We start from the raw sequence: 17,959 nt of genomic DNA on the forward strand, positions 1-17,959 counted from the left end.
TTGTTCATTGTCTTTGTGAACGATATTCACAGAAATATTTCTGGGAACATGAATTGTTTTGCTGATGATGTCAAAGTTATGGGGACTGTAGAAAATGAAGAACAAGCAAATCACCTGCAAGAGGATCTAGATCATATTACGGAGTGGGCTGATAAATGGGGTATGGCTGTTAATGTTGGTAAATGTCAAGTGCTACATTTAGGGCATGGAAATAAGTGTACAAGTTATTATTTGCAAGGTTCAGTCATTAGTCAGGCAGACAAAGTTACTGATCTGGGGGTCCTAATAAGTCAGGATTTAAAGTTTAGCCAACAGTGCAGCATTGCTAGCAACAAAGCCAATAAGATGCTTGGGTTTATCTATAGATCTATTTCAAATAAATCTAAAGAAGTTCTTCTGCCCTTATATAGAAGTTTGGTAAGACCCCATTTGGAGTATGCTGTTCAGTTTTGGTCTCCTTATCTCAAGAAAGACATTAATGTATTGGAAAGGGTTCAAAGGCGGGCTACAAGGCTAATAAGTGGACTTACCAACTTAGATTATGATTCCAGGCTTAGAAGGCTAAAAATGTACAGTCTTGAGCAAAGAAGAGACCGAGGGGACATGATTCAGCTGTTTAAATTTATTAAAACGAAAGATGTTATGGGGCTAAAGTTTAGCACTGAAAACAGGACAAGGGGTCATTGTTTTAAGCTATTTAAATCTCAGCTTAACATGGATATTAGGAAAAATTATTATTTTAGCAGGGTAGTGGAACCTTGGAACAGCTTACCGGAAGAGGTGGTAATGAGCAAAGGAGTAGACAGTTTTAAGAGGGCCATTGATATTCACTGGGGATTGTAAATTGACTAGGACCAGTCTAGCTGGGCCCAGAGCCTGTTGCTGGTCGTCACTTTTGTATTTGTATTTGTATTTTTCTCAATTTTAGGAAAGCTCTTTTAGAGAATTTTATCTTTTATCCAGGGGAGTCAGCAACCACTCTGTGCTGTTAGTGCAATTCTAAAAGGGTAGGATAAAATGTACCCCATGGGAGGCTTGTAGAGAAAGAAGGCACTATTACTGTTTTTTTTTAATAAGTGTGAGCAGGACTTGTTATCTTGAACAGACCTGACTAACAAGAAGCTTTTATCTCTTTTCAGCGATTATATGTTTATTCCTCACAAGGTATTCAAATCTATTATTGATTTTGTTATATACTTTTCAAAGAAAGAATAGAAAAGAACAGAAAATTCATTTACTGGAATTGATTTCCATAATATGAATGTTAAGCATTAGTAAGTAAGTGATACACAAAGAAAATTTTTAGGAATTAAAATTTTGGAACCCCAATAAGTTGACATTCACTTAAGTCACCATTTTTTCACGTACCTTTGATTTGTCGAGTTATGGAGGTTCCGCTGTAGTTTGCAATGACACATTTTATATGGATTTCTTTTCTATATTCTATGTATTGCACTTAATTGCAGTACAGTTGTGTACACCCCCAACAGCAGATGAGGAAAAGCTGCAAGTTAGTTATGTCATTAAGCTGGAGGAATCTGGACAAAAATTGTTTTTTTTCCCCCCATGCAAATAATTGATTTCTAATTGTCATTAAAAAAATAAAATCTATTGAATACGAGAGGTGCGTAAATACTAATTTATTTCTTCATTTACTATGAGAGGAGGGGGGAAAGTAATTTACTTTATTTAGAACATATTATTGCTAAACAATCAGGCCATTAATTTTTAAGGGGTGTAAAAAGTAATTTCAAGAAATTAAAAGGATGAATTTGTCATTGTACAGCAGCAAAACTATACTGAAAAAACAGTTCCACAATAGCAATTTTTCTCAAACATAAGGGGGGGGGGGGAGAATCCTGAAAGTGTTAGATGTTGCATGATTATGAATTGGTGTTAAGACTTTACTTTTGTTTTAAATTGTCGTGACTAAAATGCAGTAATCTGTATTCAGGTATTATTGTCTGCAACTTTTAAATTTCATGATATCTTATTTTCAGATTGTCTATATTTTAAACAATTTTTTTCAAATTAAAAAAAAGCTTGAATATTAAATTTGTATATATGAGTTCAATATTTAACACATTTTATATTTAATTTTTTTTAAATAATTGCTGGGAACTCTTTTCAAAGACATGGAAGAGCTTTTCTCTGATACTTTTGTTTTTTTTTTCTAGGGGTGAGAGGACAGAATCCCTAAATGACACATAACTTTTTTCATAGGAAAAATTAGGGCACATACTCATGAGCATTTTTTCTTTTAAATCATGATTTTTAAACCTGACCCTGATGTTAAAAATTTAGAATTTTGACAATGGCTTTTTTGGCCCCTTCAAAAAAAAAAAAAAATTAATTTGAATTTTGACATCTTGAATTCAAATTATGTTTTTCGCAATCACGAGTGTGTATGTAGGAGTGTGTGTTTGTTTGCAGGGGGTATGTGTGTTTGTGTGTAGGGGGTATGTGTATGTGTGTTTGTGTCTGTGTGCTGGCATAAGTGTGTGGGTAGTTGTGTGTGTGAATGTGTGTGGGGGGTATGTGTTTGTGTCTGTGTGCAGGCATGAATGTGTGGGTAGTTGTGTGTAGGTGTCTCTGTGTATGCTTGTGTGTTTGTGTATGTGTGTGTATGTGTTTGAGTGTGTAGGTGTATGTGTTTGTGTGTGTGTGTGCATGTATGTATGCGCGTGTGTGTAGGACATGGATGCAACCTGGAGACGGCTTTCGCTATAGGAGCAGCATCGTGAGGAGCCGGTCGACGGTGATGCTGCGGAGGGTGGCGGTGTTAAAATAAAATGATAGGACATCAAAAACAGTCAAGTGAGAACAATAAGCAATCGTGATTGCTCAAAAAAAATCAAAAATTTTGATTTTCAAATTTTTTTAAAATTCCAAATATAAACTAAGATTATTATTATATTTTTTATAAAATGAAAAACATTAAAAGTCTTAACATTTTTTATGAAAATTTTGAAAAAGGTAATATTATTAGTGGCAGAGAAACAATTTGTTTCCATTAACAACGGTTCAGTTTAAGTGTCTTTGAAAATGACAAAAAATGCAAAATCGAAAAAATTTCAGAAGTCTATAAAATTAAAATGCATCGAGATTGGAAGAAAAAAACTGAGGGGTTGTTTTTAACCACAAAATAAGGAAGTATACCAAGTTTCATCAAGATCTGAGATGGTAAGGGCTAAAATGCCATTTTTGTGGTTGATTTGACCTATTTTAAGCTGTTTTAAATAAAAAAGAAGCTTAAATATTATTTTTTTTACATTTGGGTTCCATATTCAGCACACTGTATATTTGAATTTTTGTCATAATTGCTGACAATTCTGTTTTTAAGAATATGGAAGAGATTGTATGATGTTTTACGCTTTTTATTCCAGAATGTGGGGGGGGGGGGGGCTGAATCCCTTAAACTCCCGTAATGTTTTTCATTAGATAAGTTAGAGTTCATATTCAGGATCACTTTTTAAAAAAAATCATGATTTTTTAAGCTGACCCTCTTGTTGAAATTCAGAATTTTGCCAGCATCTTTTTTTGACAAAAAAAATTCAAAATTTTCAATTTTCTAATATTTTAAAAATTTCTTGTATAAATTAAGATTATTAAGATATTCTTTTGTCAACATGTTCAAAGTCTTTCTATTTTATGTAAAAATTTTCAAAATGATTATAGCCTTAGTTACCAAGAAAAAAAATTTTTCATAAACAACAACATCTCAGTTTGAGTGGCTCGAAAATGACGAAAAATGCAAAATCACCAAATTTTAAAAGCCTATAAAATCAGAATGCATTGATATTGAAAAAAAATATTAGGGGGTTGCTTGTAACCATAAAGGGATGAAGTATACCAAGTTTGATCAAATTCCTGAGACGGTGGGTGCTTAAATCCCATTTTTGTGGTTGATTTGACGTGGAATGACCCTATTTCTTTTGGATTGGATAATTAACAATTGTTTTATAATTTAACTTTAAATATTATTTAGCTACAATGATTTTAATTGATTTCAAAGCGAATTTAAATTGGATGTTTTTTCTTTAGAAGAGGGAGTTTTGAGAGAGTTGTTTTGTCATTACAACAGGATTTTTTATTACTTCATGCAATATGCTTGGAACTTAGATAAAATTATGTGTGCAGATTTAATTAACGAAACACAATAATTTTTTTTATTATTTCCGCGGGGGAAGGGAAATTAGCATATGCTCAAAGAGTTTTTTTTTTTTTTAGTCCTATTACACTACCACAGCTAGTTCAGTATCGAAAGTCTCCTTTTAAACCTGTTTATTGCCACTTGTTATCAAATCCAGGTTTTTTACCGAGAATATGCAGCCCTGCTTGCCTGTTGCTTTCAACTGGAATTTTTCTGGATTTCTATGCTGAATGCAGTTTACAAGCCTGTTTGTTCATGGCGCTAGTAAAACCACTTTCTAAGACATCACTGCTTTTCACATGTAAGAGGGAAATTTACAACCAGTTTTTTTTTTTTTTTTTTTTCGTGCAGGAGCACAGATATGTGGGTTATAGAAGTTCCCTGTGGTAATGTGGCTTAAGTTTACCAATGTCTCATCACAGGTTATATGCAAAATTATTATATTTTTGACTTTTGGGTCTACCTTTGATCATTTGCACCATTTCTAATATTGATGAAGTTTATTATTATTATTGTTTTTTTTTTTTAAGGCAGGTCATTAATACTGAAGCTGCACTATTAAACACTTTGGAAGAAATGCATATTTTGTCCCAAAAAATGTTTTACAACAGTTTGACTTGCCATTGCAACAAGATTTTGGAAAAAATAGAGATTCCTCCTGCAGATTTAGGACCACCTGAAGCATTAAAGCAAACTCTTTCTCTGCTTCGTGAAGTACTTTCATGTCAGGATGCTTGTCTTGTGTCCATTGATGATCGGCAAAGAGATGTCCCTCAGGTGAAGAATCGAATCTAACCAATTTTCCCTCATTCTATATTTGGAATAATTTATTTGTTATTGTATTTATTTAATTTAAATAATTAATTTATTGTTTATTTTATTTTATTCATTTTTTTGCTCATATGAATTTATTTGTCAACTGTTTATTTCAAAAGTAATGCATCAATTATTCTATTAAAAAAATTACATTTACATAAAAACAAATTATTTTCAATATTTTAATCAAAAACATCTTAGATTACTTAGGAAAATGCTGGAAATTTTCTGCTTATAATTAGGTTTTAAAAATACACCACACAATTTAATGCTTGTATAATGACTTTCCAATTATTACAGTGGTAAGAACACCTTAGTTAATGTATGATATGAAAAACCGATTTATATTATTTTTCTTGGTATGAATAGACCTCCATGCAATGAGATTATTTTTTCCTTCATTAAGAGTGTTATTTTAAAGTTTAAGCAAGAACATTTACATATTAGTTCTGTAGTTTTATTTTTGTTATGTTGCTTATTACGTTTTTTAAATTTACAAGTTCCTAAAAATATACATCATTATAAAGATGCCATTACTGTAACTGCCCTTGACAAAAAACAAGCACATAGTTTTAGAATTTAGTGCTACTGTTTCAGAAGTTTTAAGCGGTATAGATGTATCGGTATGTTTATACTCATCTGAAAATGTACTGATGTAAGTCAAAACTACAATTAAGAAGGTTTTTGCTCTGTAACCCAATCTTCAATGACACTAAAATATTTTTAAACAAACTAAAGGTTTAATGACATGACTTTACAAAATGCAATGAATCAATACCTTGTAAGCCATCAATTTGAGTTCATAAATGATGTTGTTAGTTCTTTCTATTGAGTGAGATAAAATGGGAGACGATGCTTGTGATTTCCTTTCCCCTTGCTGTTACCTTTTACGGGAGTAATATGTAGTGTGCAGTTTTTAAAAAATTGTTTTGTAAACATCATGCAAAAAATAAAATTATATATCATTTCAAGTTCAGTCTCTCCCCCCCCCCTCCCCCAAAATTCAATGCAATCCACTTTCTTAACAAACTTCTTAAAATATAATTATTGAAAATAAGAAAATATTTAATTAAGCATCTCTGTACATTTAGGGCATAATTATTTAGCATCTCAATCAAAAATGTTCTTTTCTTTGAAATTCTAAGTTTTTCATGCTGAAGACAATAATTTTATTCTCTTACTTTATTAAATTCCTTGTTTCATGCTTAATTTATGTTTATGCATTTTTTTTTCTTAATTAAATTTGTGAGTTGTTGCAGAGTTTTTAGTAGCATGCCTTTAAATGTTGAAGTTTAAAATATGTGAAGAAAGAAGGGTGCAATTAAACATCAAATTGAAGTGATTAAAAAATATATTAAATGAGCATTCAATGTACAGTATACCCTCGTTTTACGTGGGTTTATTTTATGTGGTTTCGATTAAATGCAGTTTAAGATTTGACACCTTTATTTTATTTTACGCGGGCGAGTTTTGGTTTTACACGGATGCGGCAATGCAAACAGATAATATTTTCCCCTATTTCGAAATCCAAACCCTAAAGATTGCAGTTTACTTGTAATAAACTGCATTTTGAAGTGCTAATAATTGAGCTTGCGCCACTTGAGACATTTTATGCAATCAGTTACCTGTTACAGAGTTCTTTCCATAAGTAAAGTTATTAAACTCAAAGAGTTTAGAGGCTTAGAGACAAAAAAAAGCTTTTAGGAGCAACAAAGGAAGACAAAAGTAACGAGGATATCAACATTGATGACACAGAACCAAAAACGTTAACATTGAAAATTTTGAGCCATTCCTTGACAGTAAAAATGATCTTTCTAATTTGTTAGTGAAGGAAGATAATATCATGTAAATGATCATAGATGTGTTAATGCTCTGCAAAGAACTATAGAGAAAAATTCTGGACAGTCAAAAGACTATCATAGCCATAACACTAAATTAACATAAGTTTTCTTTATGCATGTTGGCTTATTGTGCATAGAAATCGATATAAGTACACATTAAACTTATTGTACAATTAATCATTACTAGACTGAAGTATTTTTATTTTATCTACGGAACCTAACCCCTATTTCAACACTAATATAAAGTTTCGATTTACACGGCATTTCCGAGGAACGTAACCCCCGCTTAAAACGAGGGTCTGCTGTATTTCATAATTATAAGTTAATAAAAAGATATTTCACTATGTTAACTTTTATTTTTAGATTTTGTCAACAATTGTGGATCCATTACTTCAAATGTGCCATGTGTCTGCTTCTAAGCTCGCTAGTGCAGACATGGCTACTTATCTTGCTAACTGCATTTACATGATTCACTCCACACTTATGCTTTTTGAATACACAGACCAACAATTGGAGATGCTACAAGCACAAGTAAGTTATTATTAATGCAAATTTTTGTTTACTTATTTATTTTATTATCTTGCTTCATTTGGTGTAATTATATAGAAATGCACCGAAAAGTGCCAAATATTTGGTTAAAATTTAAACCACATATTCGACCAAATACTGAATATTTTGTTAAAACATTTTTATTGTGATACTTGAATTTTATGTCATGTTGAAATAGGAAATGTTTATTTATTTTGTGAATTGTGAGTACATTACCATTTAATGTTGTAAGTTTACCTACATTAAATATAGTTGTTAATTTAAAACTTTTTTTAAAATCATTCCAGGAAAACAAATGGCTAATTTGGTTTGTATTTATCTGCAATTCTGTATAAAAGAATAATTCTTTTTTTTTCCTTGTACATGGTTTGATAAATGATAAGCATTGATGCAAGTAATGGTATCATGTTATGCAAAAATCAAGAATCTTGCATTTAGCTCACATTCAAATACAAACCCAAGTTCTTCTGCTATCTTAGTCTCTTTAGTAACTGATAAATAATTTTATCATAATTCAAATTCAGGAACAGAGTTCAAATGTTGCTAGATATTTTTTGTCTTTAGGTGCAAATGATTATTAAACTTTGATTACAATGATTAATTTTAATTAGGTTGTTTGAAAACAATAATTCATATTTCATATGTTGTAAAACTTTTGAAATAAACCTGCAACTTTTTTTTATCCAATTTTTTTCTTCTTTTTTAGTTGCATTTTTTTTTTTTTTTTAAATAGCATTTAATGTTGAGCAGTTATAAATTGACTTAAGATATTTTTACTATTTAACATTGTGATTTTTTAACGGTTACTTTGTCACATTTAAATGAGTTTCTAATAAAGTAATGTGTTATAAGATAAAAGGAAAATTGAAGAGCAGCAAAATTTAAATTTAACATCTGAATATTTTCTTTTACATTGCAATTACTTGAATTTTGAATGGGACAAAATAAGTAAAAACAGTTTAAATTGATTTTGTACTATAGTTTACTGTACTATAACTTTCGTTCACTGTACAAAATATGTTTGTTTACCAAATATCAAACAATCAAGTTTTTTTGCTATTTGGTTGCCAATCAAAGTATTCGGCAGAACCAAATATTTAGTTTGTCTGCAGACTATTTAGTATACTGAAAACCATCCAAATATTCTGTGCATGTCTAGTAATTAATAAACCCATTTTGAACCTGCTCTTGATTCAATCCAAATTTAGTTTCTTCAAATAATTTTCTTCAATGTATTGTTGCTAAGAAGTGAATCTAACAAGCAACTTTATACTTGCATTCTGCACTTGAATTTGAGTTTTTTTTTTGAGCAATCACGATTGCTTATTGTTCTCATCTGACTGTTTTTGGCGTTCCTTTGATTTTTCCCACTGCCACCCTCCGCACCATCACGGTCGACAGGCTCCTCACGATGCTGCACCTCTAGTGAAAGCCGTCTCCAGGGGCGTAGCTAAGGGGAGGTTTGGGGACAAATCCCCCCCCCCCCCGAAACGTTAGTCTCAAAAAAAAGAGAAAAAGAGGGAAGAGAAAGAAAAAAAAAAGAAGAAAAAAAAATCAAAACTTTTTCCTGAGTAGCAAAGATGAAAAATTCACTTCGCTCCCCCCCCCCCCCCCCAATGCCATTGAAAATCTGCTCCATGTGTGACCCTCAAGCATAAAGACGCTTCCCTCTGCTGCGACAATTTTTTGATAATTGAGTGAAATTTGACACTTCGCTTTAGAAATGAGATTGATTTGTTAAATCCACGTATATGCAGCCTTTCTTTGTCATAGATTCTGCAAATTGTTAAATATGTTTAATTTTATGAGCCGCGCAGTGGGAATATTGCATACACTCGAATCTGTATATTTCGAATTTCACATTAAAGAAAAAAAATCGAGATAAAGACGTTTTGAAATACGGGGGCTTTAAGAAACTTTTTATAGAAATTTGAAATATGATGGTGAAATTTTGAAATCGATACTAAGACAATATGGGCTCTTGATTAAAATTCCTCTTTATTAGTTTTGTTAGGTATTTATTCTATAATTACATTATTAAGTGCTTTATTGTGAGTTTAAGGAATCATTTTAACAGTAAAAGAAACTTTAAGCATATCTTTTTCAAGAAAAAGTCTTTTATTGCTTTTTGGTCCCTGATTTTTTTTTTTTTTTTTTTTTGGATTCATTATTTATGCTCTTGAGGTTAGCAATTGCAGCAAATCTAACTTGGCCAGTATTCTACAATTTTCCTTTTTTCATCACTTGAAAAAAACTTATACTTTCTTTTCACTCCTATTATTTCGGTTTTCTAAGGAATTACAATTTTAAGAAAGAGAGCAACCAAAGAACAGTACTAATCCAGATAACAGAGCAAAATGGTTTTAAACTTGAATGACCTTTAAACATGAACTTGAAATGTTCATCTTAACATGTCAAACCTGTGAATTTCACCCCTTTACTCTTCTTCCAAGAAAGTGCGCGAAACGACTGTCCTTTGGTTAATCTTCCTGGAAAGTCTATTCGTGGAACGCATTTCTCCCTTTTTTCCACTGCCTCTTCAGCTCTTGAGGACAATCCCTCTGTTTCTGAGTTGAAGAAAATGTTTTTGTTTGCTGCTTTAAATATCATTGGGCTTTGAATCCGAAAATGATAGCATAACCGGAATTTGAGACGATAGAGGTTTTTGTTGGTCTGGTCTTGTGTGTGTCATAGGTCATAGTCAAAACAATCTTTGCTAACCAGAGTATCCATTGCAATCACATTGATTTTTCATCCAGTATTTATTGCATATTCTTTTGGAAACGTACAGTCTGTTTAAAATAGTACATTCTAAGTGAAAGTTGTTGCATAATGAAGGGAGCAAGACTGATAACAAGCTTTTTTCAACCCAAAGAAAAAAATTAAAATGACGAAAAGGATTGCTCTAAAAAGAGAAAGTTAACCTTGTCTGAAGAAGACGAAGTACAGTCTTCAAAGCAGCATTAGTCCCATCGGACCCTACTGAAGGTTATTTTATTTTAATTCAAAAGAAAAACTGCATAGCATTACATGAATAAAATGTTTAAAAACGAGATGAATCTAGATTATTTCTATTAGCTATGTTCGGATTAAAAAGTAGAAAATAAAAAAGACTTCTGTTTATAATACCCGAAAATTGCTGTTGCTCTCTCAAATAGATATTTATGTAAATTCTAAAGCGGCTAACAAAATTAAAAATAAAGACTTGAGAGGAGAACAGATGGTATGCATTTGAGTGAATAACTTTCTACCGCCTATATTTCTTCCCTAACTTTTTTTATTCAAATTTTATGAACTGCTTTAGAATTAGCATAAATGTAAATACATAAAAAGCAACATATAAATGTAACGATATGAAAAGCAATTTTGTTTTTTGTGGGTTATAATTCAAGAAGTCTTTTTTTATTTTATTTCATACTTTTAGTGCAAACCAAGTTAGTAAAAAGTCTTTATAGTCTGACCACCGATGAGATTGAAAGTCAAACATCCAATTTACAGGCAGAAATGGAAGTATCTATTAGCTTTCAGGGATGCCAGCTTTTGTAGATGTGTGTTAGCCTCTAAATTAAGCAGTCACACTGAAATGAACGGAACACGCTCATCAGATATTTGATTTCCCCTTGATTTGGATAGACTGGTTTTGACAAGACGTTGCTAGAAAATTTCACTTTAAATTAAATGGAGGAAAAAGAAAAAAAAGTTGAATTTTCCACAACATTAAAAAAATAAAAAATTCCTTCCTTTTGTTTTGTTTGACACAAGTATCGGAATCGGGTCACCCCATTCCAAAGTATGTAAGATACACCTCCCTCTCATTTTTTTAATACTAAAAAAATGTACCTATATATATATATATATATATATATATATATATATATATATATATATATATATATATATATGTGTGTGTGTGTGTGTGTGTGTGTGTGTAAAAGAAGACCCCCCCCCCCCCCGAAAGTCGGGTCTAGCAATGCCTCTGGCCGTCTCCAGGTTGTATCCATGTCCTGCACACACGCGCATACATACACAACTACACACACACACACGCACACACAAACACATACACCTACACACACAGACACAAACACGTACACACATACAAACGCATTACACACACATACACACAACTACCCACACATTCATGCCTGCACACAGACACAAACACATATGCCTACACACACATACACATACCCCCCACACACAAACACACTCACTCGTGATTGCGAAAAACATAAATTGAATTCACGATGTCAAAATTCAAATTATTTTTTTTTTTAATTATCACTTTTAAACTTATGTTATTTCTGTTTCCTTTGAAAATAATAGAAAAACAGCAAGTGCCTTTGATTTTGAAATGGTATGATTTAAAGGAATGCCTTGATAGTTCCAGAACAATGCTTCGCAAACTGTGGTCTGCCTTAACTTAGTCGGGGGTCCACGACAAACTTAGAACAATAAATTTAAAAAACATTATATGATGCCTAAATTTTGGGGGATATTCGATAATTGGGAATCTTAACGCGGTCGTCTAACTTTTGGCGTAAATAATTTTATTTTGGTTACCCTGCTGATTTATAGTAGCCCTATGTGAATAGATGTAATCGGTTCTCTTTGTTTAGATTTACAACGAAAAATACCTCTCGCGCTGGCATCGGAGCCAAAAACTGATATGAATGAAGTAAGATCGCCAGATTCCCAATTATCAAAATCTTCCCAAATTTTGCATTTGAAAACTAGAATTTCCATCTTAGAAGTAAGGAATAGTTTTTTGACCCCCCCCCCCCCCCCCCCCCCCCGACATCTCAAGGTACAATGTTGTAAAATCATGCATAGGTGGGCAAACCGTTTTTGCTTCCAAGAAATTGCATATCTGTCATCATGTGAGTATAAATGTAGATATGGTAACTGTACCGCAAAGCCCCTGCAAGCGGAGAGAGAGGAAAACAAGACCGGGGAATGATGTAAGAGACTAGTGAAAGATGTTTGTTGTGTAAAGACTGCCCTAGACACCGAAGTTTGACGTTTGTTTTAGTGTTTGTGATGTGTTTATGTTTGTATATGTGCTGTTTGTTCTCATTAAATGTATTTTGTCTACTACAGTAGTGCCTCCTTTAAGGGACACCTCCAAATAAGGGACACCTCTACTTAGGGGACATTTTTTCTGGTCCCAGTGCCTTGGAATTGGGAGCTCCATGTATTTGCCTCTGAATAAGGGACACGCTATTTAAGGGACAGTTACAGAGAAAACTTTAAAAAATTAATGTATAAATGCATACAAAGTATAGAATTTACTGGAATCTGAGTGTCTATAACTCAACTGATGAAAGTTTCACTTTAACGTATGCTAACGTATTATAACATAACACATTCTAAAAGTCTTGCTAAAACTTACATGCCTATTCACTTTCCCTCTCAGTAATTTCTTCAAGTAGGTTAACAGCCGATGGATAGTCAACGACCCACAAGTAGCTTTGTGTAAGAAACTTGAAATGTGAACGCTGATTGAAATTTATATTGTATTGACTTTTGCATGAAATCAAAAAAGTCCATTTAAGAAGTTACTTCAAAATAATTCATGTATCTTGAAAAACTTTAGGATAATCAAATTTTTGATTCAATTTAATTATTAAAAGAATAAATTTTGAAATTTGAATAATTTTGAATTTTATTCAAAATACATAAATCATTTTTAGCATTTTATCTTAATCCTTAATAGTTCATGTTTATTGCGAAACTATACTGAATTGATATCTTCTGCATCCATCATTTCATATACCTCTGAATAAGGGACACCTCTATTTAAGGAACAAAATTTCCGGTCCCCTTAGTGCCCCTTATTGAGAGGTTCTACTGTATTTTCGTATTCCCACATGAATGTTTGAAAGACATAAGTTGAAACTGTACTTTGTACTCTACCTTCCAACATACTTACCTCAAGGGTCTGACAAGTTTGACTAAAAAAGAATTCCCTTGAAAATTTGTTTTATTACTTTCAAAACCATGTTGTACAGAATTTTTCTAAACTCCCTAATGTGTCTGGAGCCTACAGATTCTACCTAGCTGCTAAAATTTAACAATTTTTGTCAGTCTGTGCTTACACGCTTTTTGTCTTTGGCTAAAAAACAAAAAATACAAATAATTGAAAAAGCAAAGCCCATTATTTTAATTGCCACCACTTACCGATGAGAATCTGGATTTTCAATCTATGCAGACACCGAAACTAAATACCAAAGCTGTCTAGATATTAATCCTGATATTCGACTTCAGCTATCAACAATTAAATCCAATATATTAAAATTTCATCTGTTAAAATAACCTCACTTTTCCCCTTAATTGGATGTTATATTTGAATTTAAATCATTTTGTTACCTATTGATTTCTGTCTGTTCAACTTGATTTTTGTACACCGGAATTGGTAAATAAAATTGAGCTTTGTAAACTACATACTTTTTTTAAAAAACTGTGATATTCCCATATAATTAGTAATGGTCAATGTAATTAAGTTCATTTTTCTACAAACTACAAGTTTCTATACACTTTAATGATGGGTCCCTTTTTGTACATTGGTCGATGAAAGGGTGTCTGCTGGCTATCAAGTTTGAGAAGCTCTGTTTTAGAGTATGATTTAATTGTGAAATGTTTATTTCTGTTTCTAGTATTGCTTATGATTATAGATAGATGCTCATCTTGATACCTTGGTTAGTGAGCAAGCTTCCACAATTGTTGGACAACTTGGACTAGGAGCTTTGTACACATCATTGCAAGATTTTCAGCCGAAGCAAGGACCTCTCTCTTCTCTTCCTGGATGTGATGCATTAGCGATACAGACTGCTGTTGTAAGTTCTGGTATTTATGGTTCTTGATGTTTTATGCCGATGAGAATCTTGCATCTTCAAAGAAAAAAAATAGACAAAACTTTTAATGCTGACTATCTTAGCATGCATTTAGTATTTTATTGAAATACAAGATTTTTAGTACATCAGTTTAGTTACAATTCAAAAAGAAAAACTAAACTGTGTGATTGAGGTTTCTAAGAGTGGCACCTATTTGCGAACTCCTGGTTTTGCCTGATAAACATTTTATTTTTCTTCTGCAGTACTTCCTGTAATGGAATCTTTAAGGCATGATAAATTATAATTAAATTCATTACAACTGGAAAATTAAGAACAGCAGCATTGAAGAGTTTATTTGCAACAACTGAAAATAAACGATGCTGTTTGCATGGTGTGTCTACTATTTTCATTTCAACTGTTTTTGTGCGCATTTTATGTATTTTGTTAAATAATGGCGATATGTTCTTATAATTTTGCTTTTTTTACTTTCAGAAAAAGTTAGACACTTTCCTTACAGCTCCTGATTCCTTGACAATACCACAAAGTATATTGTTAATGTCTGCATCATTAAGGTATGAATATTTCCCCAAACAAATCATATGCATCAAATGCAGTATGAGAATTCTGTCTTTTAATAAAAAGCTGTTTTTTTTTAAACTTTGCTCTGAAATTATGCTTTTAAGAAGTAGTAAAATACACTGCTTAACATTGAAAATGCAACACCAAAAAGGAGTGGTCAGAAAGTAATGAAATTTGGAAAAAAGACAGAGACAGCAGGGAATAATAAATGATCTTAATTTCAAAATGATATTCAGAATGCAGAGTGAGAACGGCGTCGGTTCAGTAGGATGTAGGACCACCGCGGACAGCGATACACGAAGAAACACGTCTGGGCATAGAGTCAATAAGGGTGCTGATGGTGTCCAGAGGGATGGCTCTCCATTCCCTTTCAACCATTTGCCACAGTTCGTCTTCTGAACGAGGCAGGGACAGAGTCTGCAAACGGCGTCCAATCGCATCCCACACATGTTCGATTGGTGGCAGGTCAGGAGATTATGGTGGCCAGGGAAGCATCAGCCTTGGAGAGCATGTTGGCAGATGCAAGCACTGTGGGGTTGGGGCGTTATCCTGCTGAAAAATTGCATTAGGTGGCCCTTGAAGGTAAGGGATTGCCACCGGCCGCAGCACATTATCCAATTATCGTTGGGCCATCATAGTGCCCTGAGTACGAACTAGAGGTGATATGGAATTGTACGCAATTGTACCGCAAACCATTATGTAATGTTGTCGTGCGGTGGAATGTTCCACAGTTACTGTCGGATTAGATCTGTCTCCACGTCAACGCCACACACGTATACGGTGACTATCACTGAATAAACAGAAGCGGGATTCATCTGAGAACAGAGACATTTTGCCATTCTGTCATCCACGTCGCTCTAGTCCGGCACCATACTAAACGTTGCTGTCTACGTTGTAGGGTCAATAGCAGTCTTCTTAGTGGACGCCGTGATTGCAGACCACGTGCGACTAAACGACAGAAAATGGTTCTGGTTGACATGGGAACATTCAGGGTATCTTGCACCTGCTGCAGAATCGAGGAACAAGTGACTTGTGGTTCTGCTACAGCTTGTCGGTGGATGTGTCGATCCACGCATTCTGACGTCACTCTGGCTACCCCTGCACCCCTGAATCTTGCCACATTTTGTTGTTTCAACCATCTTCCGCACAGCCGATGCAGAGTGCTCGCATCCATGTAGGTATCAGCTGCAATTTGACGTACAGACCAACCTCCCCTTCTCAGTCCGATCACCATACCCCTTGTAAAATCTTCTATCTGCTGGAAGTGCCTTCGTTGACGACGACCTGGCATTCTCTCGTGTTACACATATCCTCCAAGACAAAAACAAAATTTCTTCGATAATTCTCCAGTCAGAAATAACGACACAAATATTGCCCATTCTGCAAGTTCCTTCCCTTATTTCTTACTTCACATGCGTCGGAGAGCTGCGCATTTCACATCATTTACATAACTCAGTGATGTTTGTTTACTCTAAAATTTGCATAAATTTCTGAACACTCCTTCTTGGTGTTGCATTTTCAATGTCAAGCAGTGTATGAGTTGAAAATGATTAAGTGTAATTGTGCACAAAATGCTTTTGCTAAAGCATTTCTGAATAAACGGTTAAGTATGCCCAAAATGTTTTATCAATGTCAAGTTAGTCTGTTTGAAAATCAAAATTAAGTGTTGTTTGTCCCACAATTGTTCTGATGTAACAGTACTATTCAGTGTTGATATTATTTGAAAACATTTGAATTATATCCGAGATTTTTGAAAGATGCGCTCTTTTTTCTGCTATACGTTTTGATTTTAAAAAAACAAGAAATATAAGTTTATTTATTGTTTATACATTATTATCTCTTTATTCTGCATACTCATAAGTTTATTTCTTACAGTCCTCCGTTATCTCCAAAGGATAATTTATTCAATTGATATAGATTAATAATGTGAACGGTGCTTACTCACTTCGAATTGGGATATTCAGCTTTTGAAAGATATTTGTCAAACTGGAGGCTTATAATTAAGGTCAATAAAAGGTATTACTTTGTAAAGCCTTCATGCTTAGGTAGATTTCTTTAATTTATGCATTCTTTTAGAAGAATGAACTATTGTGGTCAGATTCCTTTTGATGTAATCAAGAAAGTATGTTCTGGAGTAAACAGTTCCAGTTACCCTCAAATTACACTAGATGGCACTGGGACATTTTAATTCCCATGCGCATTTTGTCCATTTGTTCATTTACAAACAAAGTGCCCTTCTCCCTACCTTTCCTTTTCCCCCCTTTAATCAGATTTCTGGTTCTGTTTGCTTAACAGTTAATTGAGTTTAACTTACAATTTGAGAGACATTGAACAGTCAATGAATTTTTGACCATATGCTCAGCTTTATGTCCAAGTTACAGATCTGGAGGGTTTTTTTTTTTTTTTGAGAAGAAAGTTCATATTTGATACATTAATAAATTTTTCATGTCTTATTTTTGAATATAATATTCTGCTGTATATCATGTTTTGTATTTCCTTTTTTTTCTAGACAAACATTGCGAAAACGCTCAATGGAATTGCTGTGCAATGCTTACAGTCAAATCTATGAAGCTGTTCACTTACCTAGCAATAGCTACATGGATCCATTGTTATTGCTCCCTCGAACTCCTGAGCAAGTGAAAACTCTGCTTGTATAAAGTCATATATATGTCATCAGTAACTGGAATTATAATATTTGTTGGTTATAATAAAAGCTCTATTTTGTAAGTTTGTTTGGAAGAAGAAGTTTTTTCTAGTTTGTATTGTTAATCATTCTATTATCTAGTTGTTTACCTAATCTGTTCTTTATCAATGAGCGCTTGAAGCATGTGGTTTGAGTATTTGCTACTTAAGAAAGAAAACATAGTTGAACTAATACAAGTTCAGAAATCATTCGTTTTGCCTCTTTCATCTTGCTTCCTTGCGAGTATGTCTTCAAAAAAAGCCAAATCATTATGGAATAAAAAAAATCAGAGAAAAATACACTGATGTTGTAGGTTTACATAGATAAGAAAATTTTGTAGGAACATTTTCCACTCCTTAAGGAAGCTATCAATTAGCAGAATGTTTTACCTGAATTAGCCAGATCAGATATCTTATGATTAGGATCAAGTCATGCTTTCCAATTCTTGTATATGAGTTATTCCATGTCAGCAGTGGCACAGCCATTGGGGGGCTTTGAGGGTTAA

General features: G+C 33.1%; 1 protein-coding gene across 1 annotated transcript in view; it reads left to right on the forward strand.

Moving 5' to 3' along the window:
* Positions 1-17,479, forward strand: part of LOC129217146 (conserved oligomeric Golgi complex subunit 6-like) — a 40,135-nt gene extending 22,656 nt beyond the window's left edge. The window contains exons 11-15 of the mRNA XM_054851406.1: positions 4,684-4,930; positions 7,174-7,341; positions 14,034-14,195; positions 14,685-14,764; positions 17,281-17,479. Coding sequence (XP_054707381.1) covers positions 4,684-4,930; positions 7,174-7,341; positions 14,034-14,195; positions 14,685-14,764; positions 17,281-17,428 — 805 coding nt within the window. The 3' untranslated portion in view covers positions 17,429-17,479. The remainder of the gene's footprint in view (positions 1-4,683; positions 4,931-7,173; positions 7,342-14,033; positions 14,196-14,684; positions 14,765-17,280) is intronic.
* The last annotated feature ends 480 nt before the right edge of the window (positions 17,480-17,959 follow it).

The sequence above is a fragment of the Uloborus diversus genome, chromosome 2 (genome assembly GCF_026930045.1).
Source record: "Uloborus diversus isolate 005 chromosome 2, Udiv.v.3.1, whole genome shotgun sequence".
Taxonomy (NCBI): Eukaryota; Metazoa; Arthropoda; class Arachnida; order Araneae; family Uloboridae; genus Uloborus; species Uloborus diversus.